General features: G+C 39.6%; 1 protein-coding gene across 1 annotated transcript in view; it reads left to right on the top strand.

The window, feature by feature from the left end:
• The window catches only part of LMO7 (LIM domain 7), a 95,436-nt gene extending 70,189 nt beyond the window's left edge, over window positions 1–25,247 (top strand). Inside the window, 16 exon segments of the mRNA XM_010160786.1 lie at window positions 3,490–3,651; window positions 5,020–5,204; window positions 5,895–5,955; window positions 7,113–7,169; window positions 9,582–9,607; window positions 9,919–10,023; window positions 12,131–12,223; window positions 13,627–13,997; window positions 15,727–15,792; window positions 16,113–16,178; window positions 18,250–18,302; window positions 19,922–20,141; window positions 21,070–21,327; window positions 22,669–22,777; window positions 24,595–24,697; window positions 25,204–25,247. Coding sequence (XP_010159088.1) covers window positions 3,490–3,651; window positions 5,020–5,204; window positions 5,895–5,955; window positions 7,113–7,169; window positions 9,582–9,607; window positions 9,919–10,023; window positions 12,131–12,223; window positions 13,627–13,997; window positions 15,727–15,792; window positions 16,113–16,178; window positions 18,250–18,302; window positions 19,922–20,141; window positions 21,070–21,327; window positions 22,669–22,777; window positions 24,595–24,697; window positions 25,204–25,247 — 1,979 coding nt within the window.
• The last annotated feature ends 296 nt before the right edge of the window (window positions 25,248–25,543 follow it).

Below are 25,543 nucleotides of genomic sequence, written 5' to 3'. Positions count from 1 at the left end.
AAGGCGGCAATAAGGTCTCCCTGGATCCTTCTCTTCTCCAGGCTGAACAAGCCCAACTCTCTCAGCCTTTCTTCAGAGGAGAGATATTCCAGCCCTCTGGTCATCTCTGTGGGTCTGGACTTGCTCCAACCAGTCTATATCCTTCTGATGTTGAGGGCCCCACAGCTGGATGCAGCACTCCAGGTGGGGTCTCACCAGAGCAGAGTAGAGGGGCAGAATCCCCTCCCTCGACCTGCTGGCCACACTTCTCCTGATACAGCCCAGGATACGGTTGGCTTTCTGCTATCCAGAGAGCCTGACAGCCCAGCCAGTTTTTCACCCATCTGGTCATCCTGCCCTGTAGACAATACCATCCCAACTTTGATACCACGATACTGTGGAAGATCATGTCAAACGCCTTATTAAAGACAAGGTGGATGGTATCCCCCACTCTCTCTATCCACAGATCATTTCATCATTGCAGACAAACAGAATAATCAAGAGTGATTTAGGTAAATCCATACCAACTGTTCCCAGTCACCTTTTTCTCTTTTGTGAGCCCAGACATAGCTACCAGAAAGACTTTCTGTGATTGCCTTGAATACCTGTCATCCTAACTAACTATACGATTTTCTTCAGGTGATAACCTACATTTATCTTTTTCCTACTTATAAATGACTCTGTATTCTACATATGCTTTGCCTTCAAATAAATTGTTAAGAAAAATACTTGGCAAGCAAAATTAACTTCTTATAAGTGTTCTCCAAAAGTTTAATAAGAGTTAAGTTTATAATATGTTTCAGTGAGACCCATTTACTACATTTAAAAGAAGATAGTGCTTATTTTTTACAGGAATTTTCAACCTTTAGTAACAAGGTAAAGAGAAAGCCTTAAAGTCATTAATCTTGACATTGTTCTGCCAACTTCCATGGTGCCATTTAATCTTTATTTTTTCAGTTCTTTCCCTTTCACCCACCCTATTTGCAATCATTTTTTGAGATGGTGTTGATGTAGGAATGCACACATCTGTGATCAAACACTTGCAGGCACGTAGGACAAAGTAAATTTGACCCTACCTTGAAGCTTTAATTTTTTCTATTTTTTCTATGACTCTGAGCTAGTATTTATCTGTTGGAATAACAACAGACGGGGATAGGTTAGAGATAACTGAATACGTATGGAAAATGAGTGTTTGGTTGGTTTTGTTTTCACTGGGAAGTAGTAAGAAGGAAAAATCTTTTGCCTTCAGGGAAACTTATGAAAAACAGTAACTATTTTATGTAATGTAAACGAAGTCCTCCACAGTGGTATAAAGAAATTATCAGTAACTCCTGTAGTCTTGGAGGACTTGGATAAAGACAACAGGCACCATACAGCATTCAGCACCTAAATTGCCAGCTAGTGTCTGTAGGCTTCTCTGGAGGTGAATTGGAGCAGGAGCCCAGTGTAGGCACCCTGGTTCACACTTTTGAGAAGCCCTTTTATCCACAGACTGGGGAGGAAGAGCAGCTGGCAAAGTTACATGCCAAAAATTGAGTGGTGTAAATTGTTCTGGTCACGTTATGTCTACACGTGCAATTTAGAGACTGCTGCTATTCATTCCGATCTGTACGGCTGGGGTATGGTCTGGTTATGGCTTTCTTTTCTGGTGATAGTGTAGGAGAAACCATGCAACCTTAAATTCCCTTCCTTTCCTGTAACTGAGCTGAGGTATGCTGTTCTCGCCTCTGAGCTGGGTCTGATCCCTGTCAGATTATTTAACTAAAATTAACATCATCATTTTTGGTTTCTAGAGCTTATTCTGTCACAACACAAAAGGGGGAAACTGTCAGTTATGTTATCTTGATCCTGAAGCATTCCCTGTACCATGAGCATAAAGTTCAGTCTACATGTGGTCACACTATGTGGTACTAAGTATCTCAGATTTTTTAAAAATTGGACACAATTCCAAATGTTGTTGTTGAAAATAACAGCTTCAGTGGTAATATCTTCAATAGCATCTTTAATAGTACCTTCCAATAATATATTTAAAAATCCATTAATATCCTCCTGACTCTAAAGAGATGCACATTTTTTCCAATTTAACTATATTACCCATATTTTCTTTCTCCAAATAAACCCCCTACCTTACCTTCTCTAATATTGCTTAAAAGTAATTGATGTGAAAATTCTACTGATAACTGCTAATGGAGTTCTTAGTCCATACTTTAAGAAGAATGCAGAAAATTAGAATATGGAATTATGCTCTTCTAACAATAGGTAGTGGTGTTTTTTTAGTGAAGTGTGATGGATCACTGTTGGTGCAGTGTTCAGAAGAAAAGCATTTCTTCATTTCTTAACTTCCTTGGATGCCAGGAATAATAAAAGCTCTCTGAATCCTTAGTGGAAGATCCAGACTGATAGCAGCGTTTCAGTAATGAGTCAGAAGGTGGTCAGGATGAAGCTTAAGGTGTCTAAATTCTTCTGTCACGCTTGTCCGCCTTTGTTTCTGATAATGTAATATAGCATTGTCCTTGGTATATTTAAAATAAGATGTGTGGATTTCACTACTTACTTTGGAAAATGGTTTCATTATGTAATTAAATTTTTTTTTATTTTATTAACACGAGGATTTGTTGTGCAACCTTTAACTATATTTTCACTTAACTTTTCCATTTTCTATACTGCTAAGGGAATAATTGTTAATGGAAGAACCATTCAGGTGTAATTCATAAAATCTTACTTAGGGAAGTCTGAGTTTCTCAGCTCATCCATTTTCTGAATTAAACAGAAAGATGTTTATTAACTGGTCCTGTTTCTCTGTCCTTAGGCTAGTGAGATCACCTGCCAATGTGTAGTAGGTGAAAAAGAGTATAAAGTGCAGCCTGTCTTACGAAATATCAGTAGAATTCAAAGTCCAAGCTGCGATAAAATTTGCTTTTAATAGAAAAAGTAAGTAGAATCCACAGAAGTCTAGTGGGACAGCACCCAGCAATATCTTCAGTCCAATTACCAGTCAATTTGAAGCGAACAAACTATTTTAGCAAAGGAGTAAATCGGTATGTTCTTGTCAGTAGAGCCCACGAAATGTAAATAAGAATATGAAGAAGCCAGCTTCTGCTGGAATTAACATAGTGAAAGCTGTTTTTTCTTGGCAAATAAGAGGATTAGCCAAACATTGGCTGAATTTCAGCTGATCATTGGCTACAGACACTGTGGTGCTGCCTGTCTCACTATCCCAGATTATAAAGGCAAAAGTGAGCCCAGATGTGGCTCACTAGATGAGCTAGCCAGAATGTGAACACTTACAGGTCCAAAAGACTGATGTTGAAATTGAAACTCTACTTTGCTACTGAGTTTGCTGACCTTATATTAGCGTAGCAGATTTTTCAAAGACTTTATGAATATCCACCAGCAAGCATTTCTTTCAATCTTGTTTTTAGGTTTCCTTTCCCCAGTCACAAGTGTGGTTAAAAAAAAAAAAAAGTTGTGAATGGAGACATCATTTAATTTTTCTCCTGTTTTCTGCAGGTAGCCCTGCAGCGCTGTGTCAGCTGCAGGTAGATGATGAGATCGTTGCTGTCAACGGCACAAAGGTTTCACGCATGGACTATAGTCAGTGGGAAGAAGCCATCAGCAGAGCACTAGAAACTGGAAACCTGCTCATGGATGTCAGACGATACGGAAAGAATGGTGAGTTGTTTCCCAGGCAGACACAGTATGCTCTGTAAGGCAAATAAGCTTTGTCTCTGCTGTACCTGACAGCTGAGAGTCCTTATTACCCTTACAGCAGTAATATGTATCTAAGCTAAGTAGTTTGCTAGCCTGTCTGTTGCATTTTAACACAACCTGGCTTTTTTTAACTGCTTGTGCATTAGAAATGTCTTGACAAGCAAGTGATCTACTGACCCCTCTCATGTTCTACCTTGCTTCTGAGAGGATGCACAGGTAAAAAAGGGTGCAGTAACCACACAAGGGAATATAACGCTTTTTTCCCTGCCATACGACACAAATGAAGAGGGGCTGGTCTCTAGAAGATAGTAACTTTTTAGAGGCTCTCTCCCTCCCTTTATTCAGGGGAGGAGGCTCTTGTGTTCCATTCTTCAGGGTGTGTCTCAGATGGCATATGAGCTTGTGGGTGTTGTATCACCTCTGTGCTATGATTTTTGGCCCTTGACCCAAATATTGTGATGCTGTAATCTATTCAGAACAGGTAATACCATTCTGGATAGTGAGGGTTTCCATCCTGGCTGAAGGCCTTGTAGCATCTCTAGGCTTGCCTTGGGTTTAATCAGGATATGTTTTCAAAGTCTCAAAAGAATTTTTCCAGAGTTGGAAGTGTGACCAATGACTTCTTTCACAGTATAAATCCAAAACATTCTTTTAGTGGGAAGCTAGGTAGAATAAGGTATCAGCAAGTGGAGAAAAAAGAATAGTGGGGTGAGGAAGAGACAAGAAACAAATCACAACTTCTGCAGGGCTTAGCACAAATGAAGAGTGAGATTAGTGGAGAACAACTCATTGAATAGATTTTAGGTAGCAGGAGAGGAGAAATGATGGAGTCTGAGGGAAGATTATTTTTTATCTTTGCCTCATCATTTTTGATAGTTTAGTTTAGATTGCCTGTCGTTCCCCCCTTCCCCTTCCTGTGCTTCCTGACAAGCACGGACATGAAAATGACACCTCCCTGGATAGTGTGAGTCAAATTGTACCTTGTGTGAGTAAAGTTGGAAGAATTTTCCTAATCCTTACTAATGCTAATGGAATAGTTTTCAATGAATACTAACTGCTCTGTAATGTCAAGCTGCTGTAGTCCATATTAGCAAAACATCTAGTAAACTTGTACCTGGCATATGACTAACACTTGCATTTTTGGGGAAGGCGGTCTGCTCATAAAAGCCCTTATTCCTGTCTTCACAAATTCCACCTGATTCATCTCTCTCCCACTTCTGTTATGTGTTTGGTTTTTTTGTGTTATTTTAATGTGTTTTCGCTAACTCTTGTTCTGTTCTTTGACATTACTGTCTGCATTAATTTCTTGATCCTCCACATTGCAAAAAGACTGGGGCAAAGACCAGCCTTCCCTGCCACATGTAAGGCATAAAATCCTCAATCTCACCAGTATGGCTACCAACATTATAGGTACATCTGAAAATAAATGGATTGATGCAACTTCTGGAGAACACATTTCAAATGTTTCCACCATATCAACAAAAAGAGATTTCTCCGGCAGCCTTCAAAGTTCTGTAAGTATGTTTTCAAAGGGTTGTGGGATTTAGGGGGAGGAAGGAAGTATAAAAAGTAACACCATGGTAGAGGAAAGGTAGAGAAAAAGAGCTTGGAAATCTTTTTACTTATATTGCTTAAGGAATATATAGGATACTGCAAATAAATACAGAAGTGTAGCTACGTATGTATTAAGGTAAATAACATGTTTTAAAGACTTGCTGCTGTCCATTCATGAGTGAACACTGCTAAGTGATAAGTATTAAAATATGCACAGACTATCTTTTAACTGAAATGTATAGAGTGTTTATTCTTTAGAAAAGAATTTTACCTCCAGTATTAGCGTAAATGAAAGTTGCAGCCACAAAGAAAAAGCTTTGCTTTCAAATTACTTGCAAATACCCCCCTGCCTGCAAAGGAGCTGAAGTAGGAAGGTCTCAGCTTTTGTTATTTTCTTGCAAACTAATATATTTTTTTTTTTTAATGTCAGACAGCAGATCACAGCTGGTTATTGATCCCCTGAACTGCCTGCATTTGTTTTATCATATAGTACACTCGGGAAGTTTTAGCTAGTTTTGTATCTTTCTGTGGAAAGTGTTCTGAAGTGTTGCATGATATACAGTTCCTGTCTGGGGAGATGTGTAGTTGGATAGACTTCCACAAATCTAATGAACCAAAGCCTCTTTTTTTTTTTTTTTTTCCTTCTTCAGGATACAGGAACAAAATTGATAAATGGAATGCAAGGAGATGTTGGCTCGAATGAACAAAGAGGTAAACCACTGTTGCTTTTCATCCGCTAAGTTGGGTGGGTTTGCAGCAGGCACACACACTGAACCTGTAATCATTGCAAGCTTTATACAGTGGACAAAGTGAGACCCTAATGAACTGGAAGCTAGACAGGTATTACAGAGATCTAGTTGCATCCAAACAGGGTGTAGTTTGCTTCCGTGATGTGCTAAGTGGTTGGAGAACTGACAACAAAGCAGGGAGAACTGACACCTTCCCGTCCCCCCAGTCTCTGCATTAGTCGTTGTAAATTTACTGTGTGGTAGGGATCAAATGCAAGGAGAAGGCACGCAATTTATTGAAATCGCTATTGCATTGTGTGGAAACTGAGTCAGTATGATTGATTTATTTCACTGCCTAGGAAAAGTTTAAATAGTACTTTATTTTTTTCTTTTTTTAATATTTTTTTTTCCCTGCACCCCATGTTTCAGTTATGAGATATGGGGGGTAGTGGCTGGGTTTCTTTTTTAATTTTTATTTTTTTTTCCCTGCACCCCATGTTTCAGTTATGAGATATGGGGGGTAGTGGCTGTTTTACTATTATAATTTTACTTTTATTCCTGGAGTGAATAGTGATGATTCTGGTATAAATAATAATTACTTAAAATGCTATGAACAGTTTTATAGCCTTACTTGGTGATGGCGAGAGAAGCCAGGTGCATATACTTCTTAATGGAACAATAATCCTTCAGTGGGAACTTTGTATTTCGTTTTACCTCGAATGCACATGGTGATTTATAAAAGAGTTCTCCTGTGAGATCAGTTGTCCTCTGGAGATGCCTTTCTGATGACCTTAAATGGTGATTAGGCTCCTCAATCCAAATTGGTATCTCAGTCAAGGAGGCTTAATTAGAGAAAATCTGAGTCTAAGTCTGACGTTGTACTGTTGTTATAGTCAGATGTTTAGTGATAAAACGAAATACTAATCAGTATATGATGTAACCTACTAAAAACTGCATTTGTTTTTATGAAAGATTAGGTTTCCTTTGTGTTTCAGGGGCTTTTTATTTTTCTGAAGTGATGTTGCTGTAGATTGGAGGTCTAACAAAAGTTTCTTATCCAGTGGTGATAGGCATTTGGAAAAAAAAAAAAAAAGACAGCACCTCACTGACTTGTTTGTATTCTTTGTATTTTTCAAATAGCTTCTGAACCTATTTCTTTGAAAAACTTAAAAAGGCGGTCACAATTTTTTGAACAAGGTAAACCAAAGAGCTAACATTTCATGTACTTCCATGAAATTGTTCCTACTGCACACTCTGCCTAACAAGTCTGGTGCTGGGTACTATGCCTCTTCAGCATTGTTTGTTGCAGTTATAACGAAGCAACATAATTAATTTCCCTTCTTTCCCCAGGGTCATCAGGTTATTCTTACAATTCATGGGTCTACCTTTGTGGTAATGGGTCTTTGTGTGTTCTCTTATATCTATAGCTGTTTAAATCTCTTCTATGTTGTTCATACTTTTTTTTTTCCACTGGGTAGGAGTAAGGGTAGCACACTCTGTTCAGGTTTGCTACTACCTACAAAACAAGAATAATGTTCAATATTGCAACAGAGGCTTAGTGCAGATCTCAAAGAGCTGTTGATAAACTCCATTCTGGAGTGAAGGATTTTATTTTGAGTCGCAGCTCTGTGCGTTCATCTAAAATGGGTGGAAAACGGCAGCTGCTGGCTTTCCACTGTGTGGTGGTGTTGCAAGATCCCAGGAGGACCTATATGAATTTTGAATTGAATATGCTAGCTTTTAAAGACAAAAAAGTGGTACTCAATTTTGGTTTTGTAGGTTGCTTTTTTGGTGTTTTGCATGTCACAACTCACATACTTCCACTAATGTATGTCTAATGCTGTCTTCAGACTGTGTATGCCTTGCCGTTTTGCTGTAGCCTGAAAGAGTGAAATTCTGGCCTCTTGGAAGTCCAGTGTTGCCAGTGATTTTAGTGGAGCCAGGACTTTGCCTTCAGTGATGATGGCTTCTGTTTTTTCCAAAAGTGATATGTGAAGTGCCGCAGCATCAATCTGTGTTTGTGGTTCTGTTTGCTTTCAAATACTTCTGCTGCATTGTATCTGCAATATGGTGGCGTTTTGTTGTTTATTTTGTCTTGGTTTGGTTTTGTTTGCCTTTTTTTTAAGGCTGGCTTAAGTTTGGGTTTCAGTTTAATAAATTTTATAGCAATATTTGAAGTATGTCACTTGTGCTTGAGAGGGACGAGAAGGGCATACTTTTATGGTGTATGCTCACTACAGTTTTGTTCATTTTAAACTTTTATACTAGCATTACCATGATATGAGAGATTCTTCTCCCTAAACCTGTACAGGCCAGCATAGGTTTACAAGGATAAGAGAAAAGGGGAGCAAAGATAAGTGCTGCCTTTGACTCCCTTTAGCATCTCCTGGTGCAACTGCAGGAGATCAAGTCTGCCTGTTCTATTGTCACTGTAACTGTAGTGATCTGATTACAAAGACAAAATTATGCATATATAGATTGGAGTCACTGTAGTCTTTGACCCATTAGGTGTCTTCTGTAGTCTAAATTTGACCTTTTCTCCACTTCATGTGGTTATACTTCAGAAAACTTAGTACATCTGGATTTTTTGCATGTTTTTGTAACTGAGATTTGGACAGTTAAGTATCAGTACACTGACAACAAAAATAAAGATGATTCTTGGGAAAAGATTATACTTAAATTCATGTGGTTATACTTCAGAAAACTGTTAGTACATCTGGATTTTTTGCGTATTTTTTTAACTGAGATTTGGACGGTTAAATATCAGTACACTGGCAACAAACAAAAATAAAGATGATGCTTGGGAAAGGATTATACTTAATCTTGTGCTTCTCCCTGTTTTCTAAACCTTTAATTTATTAGCATAATATATGTCTCGTTTTTTAATAGTCAGTCTTGGCACAAACTAAGACCAAACGTGATAGCCTCAAATATGCCCCATCCCTGGAAGTGTTCAAGGCCACGCTGGATGATGCTCTGAGCAACCTGGTCTAGTGGAAGGTGTCCCTGCCCATGGCAGGGGGGTTGGAACTAGATGGTCTTTAAGGTCCCTTCCAACCCAAACCATTCTGTGGTTCTATGAGCATGAGGTTTGTGGTGAATGGTGATGAGCTCACCAAATTCAAGTGTGCTTTTGGGAGTAGGTGAAGAGGACAGTTGTAAAGGGGAAGTAAATGATTTTGTGGTAGAGACGTTGCCTGTGGATGTCTGTGGCTTCTAATTCATGTCAAAGGTGGTAGGTGAGTAGGCTCTACCCTGGAGCAACGTTCTGAGTATCGGTTGTGCTAAACAGTTGGTTTCAGAGTAATAACAGGAAGGCTGCAGCAATGAACCTCTGTATAGCCACAGTGGGAGATGTACTGCTGATTGACGCAATTGCTGATGGCACTCGCAAGCATGTAAAGCTTTCAAGCAGTTGTGCACATTAGTTGAGAGTACCTAATGAATTCTGACCTCAAGTAGGTCCAGCAGAGCAAAATGCAAGCATGGCTTACTAAGGAGGCAAAAGTTAGTCTGAAGCTTGGGCTTTCCACATTTACACAAGTCTTGCAGTAGTGAGTATGTCTGGTTCTAATGACTTCTGATTTTTTTGTCTTCCAAATCTCACAGGAGGCCCCGAGCCTGCAATGCCTGATGTAAGTACAATTTACAAACTACTAATTAGTTGTATAATCCTGGCCTTTTCAAGAAGCCCACTGCTTTCTATTGGTTTTTATACTGCTTTAAAGCTGTGATCAAAACTGAGAGGGCTGATTAAGATTTTCTAACGTGTAATGTAACGATTGCTTTCTGTCCCTTTTCTTTAAAGGTTAATTTAGGTTCTTGTCACTATAAAGCTGTAGTGTTCATAATGGCTTTATTTCTCACTTTAAAAATGTTTCTTTTAAATGTAGTGGGTTAATTACATGGAAGAAGATAATATTATTTCGTTTCTCTGCTGTATTAGCTCCCAGTTCCATCCATTAGTGCTCCTAGTCGTCGAGTTTGGGATCAAGAGGAAGAACGAAAACGACAGGAAAAATGGCAAAAGGAGCAGGACCGTTTATTGCAGGTACGATTAATCTTCAGAATCATAGGCTGGCAATTCCTTGGGTACTGCAACTATTGGGGAAAAAAGTAACACGTGACTCCAGCAACTGTTCTTACTGGTGGACGATGCTTTGAGCAACCTGGTCTGGTGGAAGGTGTCCCTGCCCATGGCAGGGGGGTTGGAACTAGATGGTCTTTAAGGTCCCTTCCAACCCAAACCATTCTGTGATTCTGTGGCCTAAAGGACTTTGAGGTACATTTGCTGGGGTGCACAGTTATACACACTAGCTGTTATTCAGTAAAAAGAGGACAGTGCATTAATGAGCTTCATGAAATCAAACCCAGACTATGTTCACTACAGCTAGAAGTGCTCAGTCATCACAAGGCTGGTATGCTCTTACTAGTAACAGAATTTAAAGTTTAAGCAAAGACCTGAGGGGCAGGACTCTTCACTTTTGAATGTTTTACTTTTTTCCCCTTAAGAAAACTGTCTCTAGAGTGAGTTTTACATGCAATAAATGATACTGCCTTATATTCAGAGATAAAGAGAAGGCAGCCAACCCCATGGTTACATACCTGCTTGCATCCTGTTGTTTAGTTATCAGCTAATCAATTGGAATCAACTTGGTTCTCAGAACCTCTATGAATCAAGAAGCTAAACCTACTAACGCAAAACCTTGATACCCAGTTGCTAGAGATCGAGGGAAGGAACAATGTTTGCCATCTTAGGAAAGCGCAAAACTCAAGCACACCTCTCTGCAAAGATCTCAGCTCAAAGAAGCATAAGCTTGTGCAACCACATTCAACAAGACGCATCTCTACGAAATTAAACGTACTTATCTGAAGTCTGTTGGCTAGGAGAGGCATCAGTGAGCATCATATACTCTGCAGAGACTCAATACATTTGCATTCAGCAGAATGTCCAAGTACAGCTTAGCAACTCTGTTTCTTTTGGGATGTTTTTTCATTTATTCCTTTTAGCTTACAAACTGTGCAAGGCACGAGTCATGCCTCTGTGCCTTCCTAAACATATTTGTGGTCTCTGAAGAGATGGCTTTAAAGAATGTAAACCTTGGCTCCCCTTTCTTGAGATCAATCTCAGTCTTCTGCCATCATTTTTCTTTTCTTTGCTTTCCCATTTTTAGTCCTGAAGTAGTAAATTTGGCCAGAGTAATACTGTTCTTTCTCTTCCCCACAACCCCAGTAATGAATTTTCAAATAACAGAGAGAGGAATCAAAGTCTTTCTATGCTTATTTCAGACAACTTAGAAGGAACACTTTCGGCATCACTAAATATTTTGCTTTTCTCAAGATGCAAGTGGTGACTGACAAAACCACCAGAACATTTATTGTGTATCATGAGTAATTAATAATGTCTTAAGATATTATGTTGATTTCATACCAAATCCAGTCACAGGACATATTTGGAAGCCCAGAAATTGTTTTTTGTTTAGATAACATTCCAAAAGCCCAAGAGTTCTTGCTCGAACCAAGTTGCTGCCTCATGTTACACTTAGCGATCACTTTGTTTTTATCGTATTCATGTGTCCAATTCCAAGTTAAATATAATCACTCCATCTTTCAATAAATACCTTAGAAAGCTGATTTTTTTGTTCAGATGGGAGCTAAACTGTAAGACAGGGAATGTAACTGATGTGAGATTAGTTGTTGTGAGACTTAGTGTGTAATAAGCCTGGATTCTCTGAAATCAATTGCAGAACTCCTTTTGATTGTATTTGAGCCAGGATTTCATTCACTCGTGGCAGACCTAATGTCCTGGTGGAGCTCGAGCATGTTTTTACCACCCTGATCTGTTACAAAACACATTTAGTAACAGTAGTACTCAGATTCACAGGGTGGTAGGGGTTGGAAGGGACCTCTAGAGATCATCTAGCCCAACTTCCCTGCCAGAGCAGGATCACCTAGAGTAGAGCACACAGAAACAAGTCCAGGCAGCTTTTGAAAGTCTCCAGGGAAGGAGACTCCACCACCTCTCTGGGCAGCCTGTTCAGTGCTCTGTCACCCTCCCAGTGAAGAAGTGTTTCCTCATGTTCAGGTTGTACATTTTAATGCAGATAAAACATACCGTGTTTCTTATTTGCGTGTTTCACTTCAATCTAACCTAACAGGAGAAATACAAACGAGAACAAGAAAAACTGAGGGAAGAATGGCTGCGAGCTAAGCAAGAAGCAGAAAAAGAAAGCTCCAAGTATTTTGATGAGGTAGGCTATCGGTATGGCATCACCTTTGGCTGTTTAGTTTCATGGTGGCTTTTTTCCATAATAGTAGAAGCATGCAAGCAGGCAAATGATTTATTTTGCTATGTCATTTACCTTGTCATTTTGGAAAATAAAAAAATTATCTATGACTTAGTAGAAAGAGGTTGCAAAACTGGGAAGGAAAGAGCAAATGAGATGTTCTGAGACCTGTTGGATACAGCTTTACTTCCCGATGGATTTGTTAGGTAACTAACGCCATAAATACGTTAGCAAAAAGATACAGCAAATGTGACCGTTTCATTTTGGTCACAATAAATCATACACGCTGTAAATTTACCTCATGTTACTTGTTGTAGTTCTGCCTCAATACATGATAATTAAGCAGGTTTGTAAGTCCCTGACTTATTACCTGCATCCAGTTCATCCCATCTCCGATGAATTTACATATCAAATCAACTTCAGGTTTGCTATCATACCTTTCAAGTATATTGAATGCATGTAGTTTCCATAGCTGCTTACTTCTGTGGGTGTTGCTTATGGGAAGATGAATAAGGTTTTTTCCTGAGTGTGGGAGATGTCTGAGATATCTCTTGTCTATTGCTATGCGAGTACTGCTTCAGGCATCGTAGCTACATCAGTTGTGTTTATATAGTCACAAACAAGTAGACTGTAATTTAAGGCTTCAAACTTCAATAAGAAAGCTCTTAGAGCTGTTAGAGCACTTGGCTGTGCAAGAATGTAAACTATTTCATATCTTTTTTTATTATTAGAAATTTGGATGGGCCAGTCCTTAACTGACAAACAGTATTTGTTCTTTGCAATTAAAACATCCTTGGACCACCGGAAGACCTTTTCTCATGTTTGAGAGGAGAGTCAGAGTGTTAGATCTGAGGCTTGACTTTCAAATGGTTGGAGAATGGGAGTTTCCTTCACATGACGGATGAATTAAGTGAAGTTCATTGATCTGATCTACACGTGCAGTGTATATCTTAGTGTATTCGCCCTTCTGTAGGTCTCGGGTTTCTAAGTCAAAACAGGAGGTTTTGAAATGCTGGCTATCATGGAAGAGTTTGTTTTCCATGTGTACTTAAGTAGGGATGGGATGGCTTGAGATGTAAGTGATACTTCAGAAAGCGGAATGTTTTTTACATAGTTGTGGCCAGGCTGCCCGTGGCGCTCGCTAAGGCTGCCCTGTGGAATGAAGCTCTTGCAGTAGGAGAATATGCTAGCAGGCATTCAAAACATGAAACCAACATACACCCTGTGTCTTGCATTGAAAGGGTCTGGAGTGCTTTTTACACAGTCTTCCCTCGTACAATAAATGAACTTTTTTCTGAGTGAGCATCCTGTTAAAAAACCATCTCCCTCACCTAAAAACCATGATTTTTTTTTTTTCTTTGCTACAGGAGCAGACTGTTCTAACCTTAAACACAACATCTGTCCCTGCACAGGCTCCATCTGTGTCCAGTTGGAGAGCAAGCCCTGAAGAGGACGCTCCCGAGGAACCAGAAGGAGATGGAGGAAGTGAGCTGGCAGAGCGCTTGCTGTGTGAGGAAGAGGAAAGGAGGAGGCTTCAGGAGGAACGGAGGATCCAGGAAGAAGCAGCCCTGCGTTTTGAACAAGAAAGGGAACTCCAAGAACTGGAGCTCGAGAGACAACGCAAAGAGAGGGAACAGCGGTATGCCGAGGAGCAGCAGCGGCGGGCGGAGATGGAGGAGCAGAGGCGACAGGCTGAAAGGCAGAGGGAGGCGTCGGTGGAGGCTCCTCAGTACCAAAGGTGTGTGCTTGTGATGGGATGCACTCCCTCTTCCTTCTGCATTAAAAATTCACATACATTTGTAAAGGGAACGCGTATGTCCTGAGTATATAGGGGTTTTCATGTAAGCCTTGTGCTGTACATGGATCAGTGCAAGATACCACAGGATATCTTTTCTCAAGTTAGAAGAATTGGGCATAATACAAAGTCTTTCCCCATGAATCAAGTGCTCTTTTAACCCACTTCAGCTCATTTTTTAGATAGGAAGTGTAAATACAGTAATTACAGCCAAATCAAAGACGACCTGAAGCACTTAATGGGAAGGTTTTGTAAGAACCCTGCATAAACTTGTAAATCGAGAGCCAGCGGCTCAACGTACAGTGCTTTCAGAAGACACACCAAATTAACTCTTATCCAACAAATGTGTGACTGATTTTCCACACTCCCTTCTCGTTTTTGTTTGACTGTGCAAGAAAAATGTTTAATTGTACTACTGGGTTAGTTTGTCAATGAGGGGTATCATGGTATATGAGTGGACAGATACTGGCTTAGGTATCACGGCCTAATCAAAGTACCCACTGTGGATATGTTTATTCTAGAGCATGAAAAAGTTTCTTCCGTTCCCTTGTTCAATGGCTTGGTATTTTTTTATTTTTAATCTAGAACAAAAAACCCCACACCCCAACTATTAGTTTACAAGTAGATGTTCTTGCCCAGAATTTTCAGACTACTATTACAGGCATCATGGGAGATTAATCTGTCGGAAACAGATTAAATAGTAACTTTTCCTTATGTCTTATGCTGCCTTTTGTATGACTAGCTTTGCTGTTTCTCTTGAGGATTTTCCCCTTTCCTTACATAAGGAATAAGAGATGACTGAAGATAACTCATGGTATCAAGTTAAGTCCTAGGAGAACAAAATATGATTATAAAGCTGCATATATTTGCAAGGGAGATTGTGAGATCTAGAGTTACTTCAGCTCATTGTAAATCACTTCTGTTTGAGATCCCTGCTGAGCAAAGCAGAGGCACAGTTGTTACAATGGCTCAACAGGTTCTTCTTGGCAGCTGAGCCAGGGTATCTCTACAGTTTTAGCTTGCCCCAATTGCAAGATAATAGGACTTTGTGCAGTAATTTACTAAGCAGCTGCAATATCTGCATGTCTAAATCCTTGATAGATGCTTTAGTCTCAGGGGATTTCATCGTTTCCAAGGTTGCTGGCAAAGGATGTGTTTTGCTAAGCAAGGATGGTTTTGCTTAATAGTAAAGGAACAAGTTCAGTGAAACTAGAATTTAAAATATCTAGTGTTAAATGTTTGCTTTACGATGATTTCCAAAGATATGACTTGAAATCTGAATTGTTATATAAACATCTGTGAAGACCTATAAAGACCTCTGAGGTTGGGAGCAGGCATCTGGAACAGCTTTGTCTGTGGCAGTTAGAGCTTCCAACTGCACCTATACAGTTTGCTAGAATATGCACGTAACTTTTAGAGAACTGCTGTGTTTGGACAAAGCTTACCTCCCTGCTTGGAAACGAGATAATCGCTGTCATATACTGAAACCTGTCATTTTTGCATCATCTTAAACGTATTCGAGGAGAAGGCATTTCTCACATTTCTTCATGGTTATAACTAACACATCTAAACCTTCTCAGTTTTCTTTACATCTACTTACCGATTGTTCAATTCCTAGAGAACTTTTTTTTTCTTTAATATGTATTTTCTTTTATCTATATTTTGCTTCTAGACACTATGAGCGCTATGAAGTATCTAAAACAATAGAGGATCGAGCCGGCCATCCTATCATAGACAGGTAAGAAGAAAATTAGTTGTTAGGTAGGTTGAAACATCTTCAGCAATAGATATTAACCATTTTGGCATGCTCCAGTTTGGATTCCTTATCACTTACAGAAATGTAATTTCAGACAGTTCTTTATTTTTCTGTTTTCTTTTCTTAGTTGTGTTTCTGACTGATAAAATAAGGCCTCCTTAGAACTTTAACAGTTTGGGTGTTTGGTTTTTTTTTTTCCTTTTTTTAGCCTTAAGGATCTGTTTTGAGTATTTTTAGTAGGAAACATTTATGTCTATATACGTCTTTTTCCATATATGAACATAACGGATCTTTTTTAATAGGCATTATGAGCGCTATGAAGTTTCTAAAACCATTGAGGAGCAACCTGCCCAGTCATTTGTTGACAGGTATGTGTGATACTGATTCTCAGCGTAGACTGTAGCATTACCATTTCTGTGTCGGAAGGCTTTGAAACTTCCACTAAACTTTAGCCGTGGAGCTACATTTGGGTTGCTGGTGGGTTTTGCATTTTTTTTATGGCATGTTTTCATATTGAGAAAACAAGCAGCCAAACTTTTGGCAAATTATGCGCTGTGCTGTAAACAACAGTTAGTCAGTCTTTAGGATTTTACTGGGAGAAGCAGAACTATAAGGAAGTAAATATGTGGGTGGTACTAGACTTATCTGGCTGGAAAACAATTTCAGATAATATTGTGGTTGTGTCATAACATGCTATACAAACTGAGGCGCAGTCATCCCAGTCAGGATTGTGCAACTTGAGAGAGTAAACAGGGAGGGATGTGAGAGGCAGCAGCATATTTATCAGGAAGATAGTCGTTGTGCCACTTGTTAAGTTATGCTTTCTCACCTGGGCTGTTTGCTATTTTGTTTTGCTTGGTGGTTTGTTTGGGGGGGGTTTAGTGTTGCTTTTATGGTTTTGTTTTGATTGTATTTCAATACAGCATATTAGCTGCTGCAGATTTGGGCTCTTTGAATAGGCAGCTTTTCCTTCTCCCTTTTAATAACAGAGCTATGGCTAAAAAATGCTGAAGTGACCTAAATCCGGAACATTTATATCAAGCCTTTGTCTTAGATGGCCTCCCACAGTAGTTCTGAAAGATCACCTCTGCTGTGTATTTAATGAGTCCTTACAGTTGAAGTGAGCCTACCTTTTTTATATCAAGAGGAGCCCCAAAACTTACAGGCTACAACTAATGGATCTGTTGCTAATGGAAGATTTAAATCTTAACTTCAGAAGGTGCCTGCACTAAATAGTTACGTCTTGGATATATGTGTGAGTAGGATACTTAGATGCTAAAAGCATCCCAGGCAAGGCTGACCTGCTGAGCTGTTTGGAGCTCCTGTTTACTACAAGCAACGGTGAAATTGTTGCATCTTCTCAAACAGATAATAAAATAGGTCTGCACCATAGGACAGACAGTCAGAACTTGTGGGAGCAAGAAATGTGATGCTGTTTATGTGTAATTTATTTACAAAGAATAAGGCTCCCTCAAGATGCTGTTATGCAGCCGCTGCTGTACGTGTAAATGCATTGCTGTACCAGCTTTGAGTTGTGACCCTGAAAAAAAATTTCTTCACAGAAAGGGTTGTCAGACACTGGAATGGGCTGCCCAGGGAGGTGGTTGAGTCACCATCCTGGAGGGATTGAAGATGTGTAGACGTGGTGCTTAGGGACATAGTTTAGTGGTGGACTCGACAGTGTTAGGTTAATGGTTGGACTTGATGATCTTAAACATCTTTTCCAACCTAAATGGTTCTATAATGATTTCTGTTCTTTTCCAAAGTATTTCAAACTAAGAAACTGGGTGTATTACTTGAGTCCAATACGATGGCACAGAGGTGTTGCTGAAGCTCCTGGTCTGTACTGTCAGAAAACCAGCTTTTTGCCACTTGTCTTACTCTATATTGAATGACATTTCTTAGCTAAAACTCATTTTAAAAAAATATGCTGCTGTATATAATAAATTTCATGAGAACATTCTGCATGTAGTGGTTGAAGAAGCGTTTTGCTTACGGTCTAGTAATGGTGCTGAAGTACAATTTAAGTTTCTCATGAAGTTCAATCATTTATAAACCTGCACTGAAAGTTATCGTTTCTTTGACTTGTCTCACTGTAGTCTTCATACAGCTTCCACAGGGAAGGGCTTTGGTTTTTACATGTTTTGTTGAAGCTAATGCAATGATCCCTTCCTTATACCTGAATCACTGGGAGCTTTCAATACACAATTCTATCTTTTAATCAGTGATTACTCTTGAATTCTAAATATTGACATCTTTTACCCCTTTAATATCCTGTTGGTCTTTGTTTGAGTATTTTTGCTTCTTATGTACAATGTGAGTTGTTGATGGGATGGATGGTGAAAAAAGGGGCTGTGTGTCTGTGGCCTGCAATGATAAGATCTTTGTGATTAGGTATCCTAGTTGAGATAAAGATATTAATGTTTTCTGTATCCTTAGGAATAAGTCCAAGTCGACTTCAGAACTGAATGAATTCAACACGATCAGAAATGGTAAGTACTCTTTAATTTCCATTATTTTTATAAGTTGTGCGGGGGGGTGGGGGAAGGTATTGGATGTAGTCATCCTAAGAAAATTAATCGTCAAAGTGATTTTTGATAGCTGCATTGTAATTCATGTTCATACCATGCCACAGTTTTAACAACAAGAGGACATTCAGACAGTAACATATAAGCCTAAGACAAATATGATTAACTACTGTCTTGAAGTGGCGTAACGGCGATTACAAACGGATCTTCGATGCATAAAGTTTAGATGACTGATATTTCTATGAGATTAAACCAATCGTGTAGGTATGTCATCGAAGATGTATGTGCTGTTGATATGTTGACTCTGTCAGTAAAAAAAGCTGCACCTACCCAGGTGCTAATGTATTTAATACAACTGTTTGCTCTTTTTAACTTCTGTTAGAGCAGTAATAACACAGTTAGAAGTCAGTTCTTGATACTGTCACAGGGGCTTGTCTCCTGGACTGTACTTTGTTGCTGCCTTTCTTGCATTGTCCTTCAGTTACATTCCTGCATTTTTAGATGAATGTGTGTAAACCAAAGAAATCAGAATTATAAATACGTTACAGTAGGAAACGCCAGAAAGCTATTCCTGTGTCTAAAACGTGGTTAAAAAGAATAATCAGAAGGAATCATAGAAAAGTAAACGGTGTATTAGAGGAAATGTTGCAGATTGACAACACTGCTGTCACACGTTAAATCTTGGTCATTGAAACTAATGCGCCAGTGAACTTCCACTGTATTTCATAATGGCAATCTACAGCAGTAAAACAAGAGCGAATCTGTAGTCAGAGCAATATTTAAAGGGATTGAGATTTCAGTTGAATGACTACTGCTGAGTAATTTTCTTAATTAGTCCTACTTTAAAAAATAGTTATTGGATCTAGGAAATAAAGAAAAAAATGTTGCTTTCTGACATGTCATAGAACCATAGAATGGTTAGGGTTGGAAGGGACCTTACAGACCACCTAGTTCCAACCCCCCTGCCATGGGCAGGGACACCTTCCACTAGACCAGGTTGCTCAAAGCCGCATCCAGCCTGGCCTATGTCAAGACATATTGGAGAAAGATGGCTTGTTTTTTTCCCCTTCCAAAATTTCAAAGGCTTTAAGATTGTACTCTCTCTCTCTCCCCTGCACTGCTCCCCACTCAATATTCATATAAAGCAATGTGTTTAGTGCCTTGAATAAGAAAAGAATTCTTGAGAACGGGGAGAACTTAGAGAAAAGAGAATATGAACTCCTAAAGAGAAAGATGTCCCACCGTTCAGTTATATATTGCATATGTACTTCCATTTGTATTGGAGGAAGTGTCCAAATTGTGCAACTAAGAGATCATGCCCTTTTAAAAATACATGTATGGATGTGTGTGTGTAAGTGTACACACAAATGTATATGTGTATACACTTGGGAAGTGAGGGAAAATACCTACTTGTATTTAGGTTAAACATTATGTAGAAGGCCGCTGTGAAAAAGAACTGGAGAAACTTGTGAATGTGGTGATGAACGACTGCTTCTGGAGTTATAGCCAGAGTACTGGATGCGTGACAACTGCTTTTGTGCCTTAAGGTGTCTAGCTGAAGTTTGCACATGTTGTCCAAACAGGTACTCAGAGCAAGTATTCAGAGAGGTCCTGGAACGTGGGTGACTCACAGAAAAAGTCTCAGAAGGAGCAAAACCTGTCTGCGGCAGAGTTGGAGAGACAGCAAATCCTTCAGGAAATGAGGAAGAAAACATCTCTACACACAGACAGCAGCTGGATTAGGCAGCGCAGTTCCAGTATCCATAAGGAGCCTATTAGTCTGTACAGCAATAGTATGAGGAGGTAGGAATCATGTTAAAAATTAACTTTGCCTCTTGTCGGGTATTTTTGTTGATTATTCTGAACTTCAGCTTGTATTACAGAGCGCAGGAACAAAGCAAGCTTGTGAAATGCTGTAAGGTAAATGAAGAGCAGCACAGATAGAATAAAGTAGCAGTATTACAGCTGGGATTAAACGGGTTTTTGCAAATAAAGAATGTGGATGTGACCTGTGGGTAACTCCACTGCTTATTTCTTGGTTGGTATACCAGAAATGGAAATCAATAAGTGTGCCTTGTCATTGACAGATGTGCTTAAGAATTTCAGCATGACAATTTATTGTGGAAATTGATTATTATGGCTAAGGAGTATACCTTTTTTTTTACATAGAAATATGTCAGAAAGTCTGGAGTTTCTTTCTTGCTTTAAGTAATGTATGAATGTTGGATTTGTCACTTGGGAAACAGCCAAGTTATCAGTCAGGAGGGTGTTTGGCTATTGGGCCAACACCTTGTACCTAGACGATGCTATCCAGTCTGGGTGGATTGCTATTTCGACCTGGTATCCCTTGGAGAAAACAAAAACAAACACAAACCTGGTATCTAAGGTCTGTTTGCTGTACAGTGGATTTTGATATGGTCCACCCTGATAAGGCTGAAGTGAAGAGTGTTTTGTCTTTATTCTGTAGTGGTTAAGTGCTACCTCTCTTTTAACTCGCCTGCTTTTTTCCCATGAGACTAGGACTGGATGCAAAGGATAATTTGCTGCTCAAACATTTTAAAACAGTATGTGAAGGATATTCTTCACAATGATAAGAGAAACATATTCCAGCTAGAAAAATGTTAAAAATGCTAGGATAATGGTTTCCTTTTTTCAAAAAAAATAGGAAAATAGTAGCTCTTTTGCTCCAGTTGCACAGCAATTTATATTTGTATGTGTACCTATATTGCAGAGGGGAGTCCTTGGACAATCTTGATTCTTCAAGAACAAGCTCATGGAGGCACCATTCGTGGCTGAACCAGTCTGCCTCCTCTTCATCTCTGTCCTCTAATCAAGATTTCAGTCGCCCGGTGTCCACTTCAAACCGAGCCTACATGTGCACTCCTTCCTCCAGCAAAGCACCTTCAGTGGCCACCTCCGTGTCCCAGGCAGCCCCCCGGGCTCAGTCTCCCCTCTCTACTTCCCAGACAGGGTCCCAGACACGCAGCAGGTGAGCGGGCGCCTTTCTGCTGGGAAGGTATAAATGCCAAGCCGCACTACAGAGCAGACTTCATATATACAGTGGTCTACAGCGGTGTTCTTGCTCATAACAAGTCTGAAAAGTACCTGGAGTTTTCTGGCTGGGTGGGGTGGTGGAAATATGGGCTGGTATTGCCTCCCTGCTCCAGTCATTCAGAAAATTCCCCAGGTTTGTCATCACTGCTTGACATCGGTTAAAAAAACAAAGAAACTAGAATAATAAATCTCCACTCTCCAAGCTGGATGTTGGTTACCCAAATGATTAGTAAAAGCCTACTCCAGATGGCATTTCTGACATTTATTTTCTTAGGTTTGTTTTGACAAAAGATTCCTGAAACCCATGCTTTATGGCCCTCCTCTTGGTCTCTCCTCCCCCCATTCTGGCATGTGGTCAATATCATCTCAAGGAGCACTCAGGAATGCTCATAACTTGTGACCCTGGAGAATTACCGAGTAGGATGTTGGTTTTAATCTAGGAGGAGAAAGCAAGAATTGCGACATACTTTGAACCAAAAATGGAATTCATTTGTGGTGGGGTAGAGAACTCTGCTGCTTTATGTACTTGAAATGTTTTAAAAATACCTTGGGATAAGACTATAGGGAATCATCTCCACACAATTACATACAAAACAGTGTGAATGCTGCTTCACTAGCTCTTAGACTCTCAGGCACTTTATGATAAATTGACCCTTTTTTTTTTTTTTTTTTTTAAAGCTAGGCTCCTACGTTCTTTATAACGTAAGAAAAAGACCTTCTTAACCATGTTTGCTTATCTTCTCCTTACTTCCATTTGCTAACATCTTGGTAGATCTCTGGAAACTGACCTCTGAGTGACTTACGTTGAAAGAGTTAATGTAATATTGTACATCCAGGACTAGCCTTCTGTTATCTAACAAGGTGCAGATGGTGGGACTTGGCAGGGGTGCTTGATAAAACTTAGCCTTTAGGATAATTCCACTCAAATAAGAAATAAGGCAGCAGCGCAAAACCTGTGTTCTTACTCTCCAAACTTAACGATATACTACTTAGGTTTATTTGTAGAAGGTGTTTTATGCAATGAACTATTTCCCAAGAACGTGACAGTTTCATTTGTTCCTATGTAACTTTGATCTAAATTACAACACTTGAGCTTTCCCTCGCTTTCAGATCTACTGTAAATAATATTAATTTTCAGTTTATTTTCCCCAAGCAGCCTAATAATCCACTTTTTACCAGTGTGTCTTTATTTTTGATCTCTAAAAGCCTTTGATAACTTTTCTTTGTCTTTTAAACCTTTTCAAGCTGGTTTTAAGGATTTTCATTCTGTATTTAGGTCAGTCAGTGGGAAGAAAATCTGTTCATACTGTAATAACGTTCTGGGCAAAGGAGCAGCCATGATCATTGAGTCTCTTGGTCTTTGTTATCATTTACATTGCTTTAAGGTGAGAGCTGGGAGTCACACCGTGAAGGATCAGGAACTAATCAGGAGCACGCATGGCTACTCAATGTTATGCTCACAGGGGCTCTACTAATCACTTGCTTTGCCTTCTACTCTTGACAGCGTGGTGCATGCATATTTCCATGAGGCAGTGCTGTCTGCAGGCAGTTAGCACTCAACTCTAGAAGTATCTCTTAAATGCCAGAGCTAACGAGCAGGACTTTGACAAGTAAGATGGTCACATTGACTGTGAGATCAAAGTTATTCCTTCTTCAAATAGGCAGCCAAAAAAAAAAAAAAAAAAAATCGGAGTGTGCTGAGCCACTTCTCCCAGGGAAAACCAGCTCCCTAAAAAAAAGAATTTCAGCCTGGACCCTGGCAATTGAATCATTTAAGATGACCCATCATTTCTAAGCTAATCCTTGCAGACAATGTTCACGTGGTGTTTTTCAGGCAAAGGCATGTTGGCAGCGTTCAACCTGGCAGGATAAAACCCAGCACCAAACCAGCAGCTGTGTTTAGTGCTACTCAACCCTGGTCAGAAGCTAGGTACATTATACATATATGTACATAAATACATATATATATGTATATATATGTATACATATGCATGTCTCATCACTGAGACATAGTTACAGGATTTCCAGGCAGCTTGGGGCATACACAGAGGTGAAAGAAGAAATACCTGCCTGCTATAGATGTAAAAGCACTCACTCCTAATTCTCCTGCCCGAAGGACCAGATGAGGAATTAGACTCTGATTTGAAGGTGCTGTTGGAGCCTACTTCTTCCATGGCTTTAAGAAAGAGTCTTCTGTATGTGGTTCAGAACACTTGTCTTCTGTGTCCAGCTCAAATGCATCACCCTGGAGTATTACAAGGAATTGACTCAAAGCTCTTCCTGGTCCTGCCTGCCTGAGCATGGGGGACAGGAGTAATCCATGGGCACTGGTTGTCATTCCCTTTCTGCAGAACATGTGTTCTGTGCAGGGGAGTCCACCTGTAGCTCCTAACCTCAGTAAGAAAATACCAGGTTTGTTTTTTTCAAATTTCTTAAGATTAATGAGCTGTTGGACTGGCTGCCATCCAAAAGATTCATTACTCATTTAAGCAGGCAAACTATCTGTCCTTCTGTAGTCAGCTGGGTACCTTGCTACCTAAATTCAGTAAGGAGAGTGTTATGTTTTGGGTTACATTCCTTCCAGAGGTGCTTCATATTCGCAGCAAAAACATGTTCAGCCACCGCAGTTCAATAATTTGTTAGCATGAAAGCCATCAAGCCCCTTATTCATGTGTTTATTCAAGAAAAATGAAGTTGGCCCCTTCTCCCCAAATAAGAATTTATTTCTGTGATGCAAGCCCAGGAAATGGGCGGTGCCTGAATATTTGCTGCTTTGAGTGCCAAAGGGCTGAGGGCACCAGCAGCGTATAGTGCCGCATGGAAATCTGCAAGTAGCACACCCAGGTGTTCTGTGCCAAAACTGCTGTTGCCATCTAGAAAACAATTTTTTTTTTCATGTCAAGCCAGTTCTAGTTTTGAGAGAAACAGAAGTTCAAATTAGATTTAACGAACTGATCTCTAAAAAATGTCTGCTTTATGTTTGCTTAGTTGGTGTATCTATGCTGCTCGTTGTCCAGCCATCACCTTAAAATACTTTCTCAGAGTTGGTTGCATTTTGATCTACTAATCGTTACACATTTGCTTCTAGTGATTGTGGGTTTATGGGTCAAGCTTTGTTCAGCTTAATCTAAGCTGTGTTTGAACAGCATTTTTGTTTCTCCATATTTTGTAAGGAGTTACTAATTATGTATCTGTCATACAGTGTGTTGCCTGTGGATGCGACCTCGGGGGATCCCGCTCTGGAGCTGAAGTTAGGATCCGGAACAACAAACTCTTCTGCAACGACTGCTATATCAGATTTAAAAGTAAGACAATCCAACCCTGGTGTGCATGACCCTAGTTGTTCTCTGTGCTGTAGGACCCCAGGTGTTTGCACAGCTGAGCCACTCGGTAGCTTTCACTTCTAGCTTTAAGGTGGTATGTTAGGCAATAGGTTTGGCAAGGTCTGGTTGCCAGTTTCTCTCTTTTGTAGGGTAGTCGTTCCTAATTTCTGACTTGCTCATACTTGATTTTACCACCTTGTTACTAAGCAGCTCCATGTACACAACGTGGTATAGTCATCCCGCTTTCTTCGTAGATGGTGGTGTCAAGGAATTGTCAGCTGCTGAATAGGCTTGTCTTGATAGGAGAACTCTCTTTGAAAAACTGTCTACGTTTTTTTAAAAAAGTAATCTGAATATGTACTTAATTCAATCCTAACCCATACCCAGAAAGCTCGTAGTTTATCCTGTGCAGGTGGCACAAATGCTGGTTTCTTTTTCCCATGCTGCTATTATCTGAATTATAGGTCTGTGATTGGTTATTCATTTAGGTACAAGTTCAGGAGGAATTGATTTACTTACAGATCTTAATTAAAAGGTGCAGTATAATTTTTTTCCTTTATTACGGTTTGCAGAATTCTGATATACTGGAGCATGATGTGGAGGCTGTGAATAATGATGTTGAGTGGGGTTTTTTTTCTGCTTAGACAATGGTAGATAACTTAATTTTGACAAGTCATGGGAGTTTTATATGGCTCTATATTTATGTGGCAAATATGGAATGCTCTAGAATGATAAAACTCAGGTAAGGGGAAGCATTTCTGAATTACTTCCTGGGAAACGTGTCCACGTTCATTTTTCTCATGGTGGACCAGAAGGCAGTGAAGGGAA

This window comes from Eurypyga helias, unplaced genomic scaffold (genome assembly GCF_000690775.1).
Source record: "Eurypyga helias isolate BGI_N326 unplaced genomic scaffold, ASM69077v1 scaffold15681, whole genome shotgun sequence".
Classification (NCBI taxonomy): Eukaryota; Metazoa; Chordata; class Aves; order Eurypygiformes; family Eurypygidae; genus Eurypyga; species Eurypyga helias.
This window is presented reverse-complemented; position numbering and strand designations above follow the sequence as displayed.